The 7,889-nt window shown below is 47.4% G+C and overlaps 1 protein-coding gene across 1 annotated transcript; it reads right to left on the bottom strand.

Moving 5' to 3' along the window:
• Positions 1 to 6: 6 nt before the first annotated feature.
• Positions 7 to 7,737, bottom strand: RAB29 (RAB29, member RAS oncogene family). Its single transcript, XM_083878511.1, has 5 exons — positions 7,605 to 7,737; positions 5,988 to 6,059; positions 3,741 to 3,922; positions 1,366 to 1,487; positions 7 to 782 (listed from the first exon to the last, which is right to left on the bottom strand). Exons 1-5 carry the CDS (start codon positions 7,726 to 7,728, stop codon positions 665 to 667), a joined length of 618 nt encoding a protein of 205 aa, XP_083734637.1. The 5' UTR covers positions 7,729 to 7,737; the 3' UTR covers positions 7 to 664.
• Positions 7,738 to 7,889: the final 152 nt, after the last annotated feature.

The raw sequence follows: 7,889 nt of genomic DNA, 5'->3' as shown, positions 1-7,889 counted from the left end.
GCAGGAGGAAGGCACAGGGGGTGAGGAGGGAGGGCAGGAGCAATTCCTGGCTGAATTTTGGGGTCTCGGCTCTGCAGGCAGAGCCCAGGGGAGCGAGGGTTGTGCTGTTCCCAAATCCACCCCCAGGATTTCACAGCTGATGCAGCTCCTCGTCCTCAGGAGGGTTTGGGAACAGTGCTGGGATGTGCTGCTCCCTCCAGGACACAGATCCATCATCCCAGAGCAGGAAGGGAGGAGCTGGCTGCAACCCCACAGAACTGGGAATAATCCACAGGCACCACCTGGGCTCAGGGTGTGTCCCCAAAGGCCACTGGAGAATGGGGGAAAGGTGCAGAAAATGAAAAAAAAAAATCCTTCCGACAGCACTGCCAGAGGAGGAAGTGCTCAAATTTTTTAAAAAAATAATAATTCAGTGCCACTGTTTGGGCATGGATTGTGCTCCATCAAGAGAAAAAGAGGAATCTTCCCCCTCCTCCTCCTCCCATTCCTCACTCCAGGTCACTCCTCAGGGCTCTGCTGAGGAAAGAGTCACTGAACAGGAGGCAAGTTCAAAATCACAGGGGGAAAAACACCCCAAAGCAGTGACAGCTTAGGGAAAGGTGGTGATGATGATGATGGACGATGATGGTGATGAGAAGCCCATCACTGCTGAGCGTCAGTGGCCTCAGCAGCAGGCCCAGCCCGGAGGGGAGGTCTCCTTGATGTTGATGTAATCCCCAGTGCCAGCAGAGGAGGAGTTCCCATCTCCTGAGGATGAGGACATCATCTTCTCAATCAGAACCCTGGGGGAAAAAATACAAAACCAAACCAAAACATTCTTCAGTTTGTTTTGTGGGATCCTTTTTTTTGTTTGTATTTTTAAACCAGCAGTGTTGGGCAGTGCAGAAAAGAAGAAAAGAAATAAAAAGAAAATAAGTTAAAAAAAATTAAAAATAAGTTAAAAAGAAAATAAGTAAAAAAAAGAAAATAAGTAAAAAAAAATAAGTAAAAAAAAGAAAAGAAGTAAAAAAAAAGAAAAGAAGTAAAAAAAAGAAAAGAAGTAAAAAAAAGAAAAGAAGTAAGAAAAAGAAAAGAAGTAAAAAAAGAAAAGAAGTAAAAAAAAGAAAAGAAGTAAAAAAGAAAAGAAAGTAAGTAAAAAGTAAAAGAAAAGAAGTAAAAAATAAAAAGCAAAGCTCAGAAGGACAGAAACTGCAGGAAATGAGTAAAAAATCAGGTTAAAGGATGTCCAACTTGCAGCTGGGCTTGGGCAGGGACAGCTTCCACTACCCCAGGCTGCTCCAAGGGACTTCCAGGGATCCAGGGACAGCCAGAGCTGCTCTGGGCAGGGAATGAACTCTTGGTCACATCAGCAGGTGCTGTCCCTACCTCATGGACTCGTTGATGTTCTTGTTTTCCTTCACAGACGTCTCCACCCATCCCAAAAATCCGTTTTCTTTGCTGAACCGATCGATCTCCTCTCTGCTCACTGCCCACGGGGAGAGGTCACACTGCAAGGCAGGAGTGAGGCACTTCAGAACCCCAAAATGGTTTTGGCTGGAGGGGACCTTAAAATGATCCAGTTCCACCCCTGCCATGGGCAGGGCCATTTCCACTGTCCCAGGCTGCTCCAGCCTGGCCTGGGGAACTTCCAAGGATGGGACAGCCACAGGGTTGTTTGGATAATCTGTGCCCCCAACCCTCCCAGGGAGGAATTTCTCCTGAATTTTGAAGCTGTGAGAGGCATTCAGTGGCTGTGTGAGGCAGCTCAGCCCTCAGAGCTCCCAGATCTCGGGGCCAGCTTCTCCCAGGGATGTTGCAAGCAGCAATTTCTTTATCTGATATCTCAGTGACTGACACACCTCAGTCAGGCACGCCTGGAATGGAGCTCCCAAATCCCAAATCTGCCCTGGCTCCCAGCAGCCAGGACAGGGGTGGTGGCACTGTTGCCACCAGGATGGACACAGAGCTAAGTGCAGCCACCCAGGTTTCCCTGCTCCTGGCAAAGCTGCTGCCCCTAAACAGAATCCCAGGATCCCTGAGGCTGGAAAATCCCTCCAGGAGTCTGAGCTGTGCCTGATGCCCACCCTGAGCACTCAGTGCCACCTCCAGGTGACACCTCCAGAGGTGGGGACACCTCCAAACCTCCCTGGGCAGTCCCTTCTGAGCCTTTCCATGAGGAAATTCCAGCTGAAATTCCACCCTGAGCCATTCCCTCTCCTCCTGTCCCTGTTCCCTGGGATGAGATCCCAAATTCCCCACTCCCGTCAGGGAGTTCAGAGAGCAACCAAAGGAAATAATTATTGAAGTGCAATTTGTGGAGAGGAGGATGAGAAAAGCCACTCTCCTGCCCACCCAGCCCAGTTTTGAGTCTTCTGCATCATTTTTAGGCTCTCCCAAAGCAGGCAAGTCTCAAACTGAATTTGGAAAGGGCTCCTGAGGCAGCACTGGCACAGGGAGAAGATGAAGGAGGTTTGGGAATGAAGGGAAAATACATCATTAAAAGGCAGAGAGAGAAACTTGGTGCTGGATCCATGTGGAGAACAGAAATTTGTGCCTCAGGGGGACAGGAGGGGGGACAGGAGGGGGGAAAATGGCCCCAGATTGCACCACAGGGGGTTTGGGTTGGATTTTAGCAGAAGTTTCCTCAAGGAAAGGGTTGCAAAGCAGGGCTATGGGGAAGAATCCTTGGCAGAGGCAGAAAATGCCTCTGGAGGGGTCTGGGAAGGTTTAAAGGGTGACAGGCTGTGGGATAACTCCAGGCAAGGGTGAGGGAAATACACTCAAACAAAACCACAGAAACACACACACAGATATACAGAGATACAAACAGGAAAACACACATAAAACACACAGAGAAACACACAAAACCCACACAGAAACACACAAACACACAAAAACCTGCACAGAAACACATAAAATCCCATACAGAAATCCACAAACCCACACAGAAACACACAAACATACAAAATCTCTCACAGAAACACAGAGAAACACACCAAGTCCCACACAGAAACCCACAATCACACACAAACACACAGAGAAACACATAAAACCCCACACAGAAACACACACAAACCCACACCCAAACACAGAAAATCCCACACACCCCCACACCCAAACACAGAAAATCCCACACAGAAACTCACACAAACCCACACAGAAACACACCCAAAATCCACACAATCCCACACAGAAACCTACACAAAAACACTGAGAAACACAAAATCCCACACAGAAACACACAAAATCCCACACAGAAACCCACAGAGAAACACACAAAATCCTACACAGAAACCCACAAAAAACCACCCAGAAACACCCAGAAACCCACCCAGAAACACACACCCAAACACACAAAATCCTACACAGAAACTCCACAAAATCCCACACAGAAACACACAAAATCCCACACAGAAACACACAGAAACCCACAGACAAACCCACACACAAATACACAAAACCCCCCACGCAAAAACACACAAAACCCCCCACGCAGAAACACACAAAATCCGTCACAGAAATCCACAAACCCACACAGAAACACACAAACATACAAAATCTCACACAGAAACACAGAGAAACACACCAAGTCCCACACAGAAACCTACAATCACACACAAACACACACAGAAACACATAAAACCCCACACAGAAACATACACAAACCCACACCCAAACACACAAAACCCCCCACGCAGAAACACACAAAATCCGTCACAGAAACACCCCCAAACGTAGCCAGGCCCCCCGGGGGTGCCCACCTTGTTGGCCAGCAGCAGGCAGGGCACGGCGCTCCCGTCGGGCAGCACCAATTTGCTGTCCAGGTCCTGTTTCCACTTCTGGCTGTTGCTGAAGGTGCTGGTGTTGGTGACATCGAACATGACGACACACGCCGAGGCCTCCCTGTAGTACAGCCGGGTCATGGACGTGAACCGCTCCTGCCCTGGGGGAAAATGGGGAAAAGTCAGAGAAATCCCCATCCCGGAGCTGGTGTTTTGGGGTTTGTTCATGGAAATCAATGTCCTTCCTATGGGGATGGTCGTTTAGTGAAATCAGAAAAAAATAGGAGGAAATTTTTTCAGTTGGGAAGGAAAAAAACAACAAACAAACCACAAAACACAAGGAAAATGCTGAATAAATATAAGTATTTATATAAATATAAATAAATGAATATATGAAAAAATATTATATATGATATGATATAATAGAATAGAATAAATGAGAATATATAAATATATAAATATATAAATATATGAGAATGAGAATATATAAATAATGAGAATATATAAATATAAATAAATGAGAATATATGAATATATGAGAATATATTATATATGATATAATATAATATAATAAAATAAATGAGAATATATAAATAAATGAGAATATATAAATAAATGAGAATATATAAATAAGAAGAATATATGAATATATGAAAATTATATATAGATTTATATTATTATATTAATATATACTTTTAAATATATATTTTAAAATATGAAATTTTTAAAAATTTAAATAAAAATACTTTAAAAATAAAATTTTATAAAATTTTTAAAATGCTATATTTTATAAAATATAAAAAAATCCAGAAGCCTAACAGAATTGTAGTGAGCAACCCATAAATGTTCACTTCTCAGCCTTGAAAATCAGATCTGTGCATGGCTTCTGGGAGAGGAGTGAGCTTTTCCTGAAGATCAGAAATGCTGTATTCATAATTACTGATAAACTGATTAATTAAGTACTAGAGAGACATATAATTCACTAGATAAATTCATATTATTTGTATTATATTCAATATAATAATACAATATATAATATATAACATATACTACAATATACTATATAATATATAGTACATAATGTATTATATATTATACATTATATATTATGCATTATATATTATACATTATATAGTATATATTCATTTTATAATATTATATTGTTCATACTGTCATATTCATATAAATTTATCATATCTTAATTTATCTAGATAAATTTAGACTATATCTAAAATAATGTATTTAAGCATCATTTAGGCAGCTGGCACTAATGATGTCTGCCTTAATTAATGTGGGCATTGAGGCACTGGATGTGACCTGCCTGGGCATCTCTGCATTGGGCAGGTCTCAGGTCACGGAATGATGAAATTCCAGATTTGTTTGGGTTAAAAGGGACCAAATTTCACCCAGCGGGAATGGGCAGGGACACATTCCCTGTGCCAGGGACACCTCCAGGGATGGGGCAGCCCCAATATTTGAATTATTCCCACTGTAACTCAGTCCCCTGAGTGTCCCTGGGCACCACAAGGGCACAGTGCCAGCGTGGCCCCTCTGCTTCCCACACCCCAAACTCCTCTTTTGGGGCCAACACTGACACCAGTCCCTGGCTGCTCTGCCCACTCTGCCAGCTTCTCCTTCCTGTTGCCTTTTTAAGGACTCCAGGCACCCGAGCAGCAAGACCAGAGGAAACCACAGCCCCGTTTTCCTCCCTGCTCCATATCCAGAGGTGCCATTTTAGAGATGCTGCTGCCCAGACCTCTCCTGGTGCCAGGGAAATTTGGGAAATTCATTTCTCTGCCCCTCTCCAGGGAGCAGAAGCTCCTCATTCCACTCCAGCTCATCTAATTCTGTCCCTCAGAGAGGGTCTCGTGGCAGAAATTTGGATTTTAACACAAGATTTGGAGCTGAGCAGTCTCACATCCAGCCAGTTCCACACTCCCTCTGCTCTGGCTCTGGAACAGAAAGGAAACGCTCAGCAGGAATTGCTGTGTGCATTCCTTGCAGGTGGATTTTTTAATTAAATATTGAAATTACCACAGCAGGCTCGAGGCAACAAAGCAGACCAGTCCTGCCCCTGGAACCCACAGGCTCCTGGGATTTATTTTTGGAGGGGAAGGAAAAGGAAGAAAAAGGAAGAAGAAGGAGGAAAGGAAGGAGAGGAGGAAGGGAAAAAAGAAGGCAAAAAAGGCCAAAACATTGAGAACTTTAATAAACCCTTCAAAATACCTGCAATGTCCCAGAGCTGCAGCCGAACCGTCTCCGACTCCGACCACTGAACCACCTTCAGAGCAAAATCCACTGGAGAAATCCCAAAAAAAAGCAGGAAGGAAACCTGGTCAGGGCCATTCTGCACCACGGGGCTGGTTCCTGCACAGCCTCTCCCCATCTCCAGAGCCCCAGTCCAGCCCAAAACCACAGCCCCTTTCAGAATCCTGGCTCAGGCCCACCATCCATGCACAATTCCAGGCTTGGAGCAGCCTGGGATAAGGAAATGTGTCCCTGCCCATGGGGTGAGAGGAGCTGTGAGCTCCTTCCAACCTGAATCAGCCCAGATTTGCTGCCAGCAGGCCAGTGAGTCAAAAAGGGAAGAAGAAGAAGAAGCCCTGTGTTGTTCTCACATCCTGATGTGTCAGGGTTTCACTGCAGGGCAAGACCTGCCCTGCTCCACTGCCAGACAGGCCCAGCCAGGCTGGAACTGACCAAAACAAGGAACTAAACATAAAAAACCCTCAGAAACCAGTCTGCAGCATTTCCTGCTGGGAGAGACCACGGGCACAGCCCACAACTCTGTGGCTCTCCAGAGTTTTCCATCTCTAATCCATCCCCTCTCAGGTCAGGAATAAGAAGATTTAAACAGCTGTGCTCAACCCCCACGATTTTGGGTCCTTGGGGAGATTTCCTGGGTGGGCCCCTGGCAGCTCCTGCTCCTTTCCAGGTCATTCATTTACACAAAAATCCAAAATCCTGCTCAGCCCCAGTCCCAGCCTCCTCCTCACAGACCTCCCCAAGCCCTGCTGACCCTCAGCAGTGAGGCCAGGCTGATTAATTAAAGCCAAACCAGCGCTGCTGATAGTTTTGCTGGGGTGAGCTGAGCCTGTAAACTCAGACTATCCAGTTTATAACTCCTGGGGTGGTTATTCCAAGGGGTGGGAGAAGGATGGGGCACCCCAAATGAACCAGGCACAGCAACACAATCCCCAGGGGGCTCAGGGCTGTTTAATTAACAAATGCTGCTAATAATAACTGATGTCCTGATGGTTTTATTGGGGTGAGCTGAGCCTGTAAACTCAAACTATCCAGTTTATAACTCCTGGGGTGGTTATTCCAAGGAGTTGAAGAAGGATGGGGCACCGCAAATGAGACAGGCAGAGAGACACAATCCCCTGGGGGCTCAGGGCTGTTTAATTAATACCAAACTAATGCTGCTGATGGTTTTGCTGGGGTGAGCTGAGCCTGTAAACTCAGCCTACCCAGTGTACAGCTCCTGGGGTGGTTATTCCAAGGGGTGGGAGAAGGACAGGACCCCCCAAACGAGCCGAGCACAGCGACACAATCCCCGCGGGCTCAGAGAAGAGACCCTGGGACTTAATTCCCCTTAAACCACGGACGATACGCGGCTGTTCCTACCCCACATCCCCAGCCCAGAGCCCGGGGAGGACCAGGGGAGGAGAGGGGTGAGTTCCCGGGGGCTCCGGGCGGGGCAGAGCGCGGGATGCGCCCCGGGACGGGACGGGCGCGGTGCCGGACCCCGGGAACGCCCGGGAACGCCCGGGAACCCCCCGGAACGCCCCGGGAACCCCCCGGAACCCCCAGGGATCCCCCAGGAGGCCGGGCAGGGCTCACCTCCCACGGTGGACTTGTAGTGCCGGTTAAAGCTGTCGTTGGCGTAGCGCTGCACCAGCGAGGTCTTGCCCACCGTGGCGTCCCCCACCACCAGCACCTTGAACATCCGATCGCGCTGCCCCATCCCGGCCCCGCCCGGCCCCGCTCGGTCATGTGAGGGTCAGCTGGGGCAGCGGAGGGGCCTCCGGGGGCTGCCGGGATCTGTAGTTCGCTGCTTTCCCCCGGAGGGAGCGCCCGGCATCGCCACACCCGGCCCTGCGCATCTCCTGTGTCAGCAGATCCTGC

Source organism: Zosterops lateralis, assembly GCF_965231275.1.
Source record: "Zosterops lateralis genome assembly, chromosome: 26".
Classification (NCBI taxonomy): Eukaryota; Metazoa; Chordata; class Aves; order Passeriformes; family Zosteropidae; genus Zosterops; species Zosterops lateralis.
The sequence above is the reverse complement of the archived record's forward strand: the minus strand, read 5'-3'. Positions and strand labels throughout refer to the sequence as shown.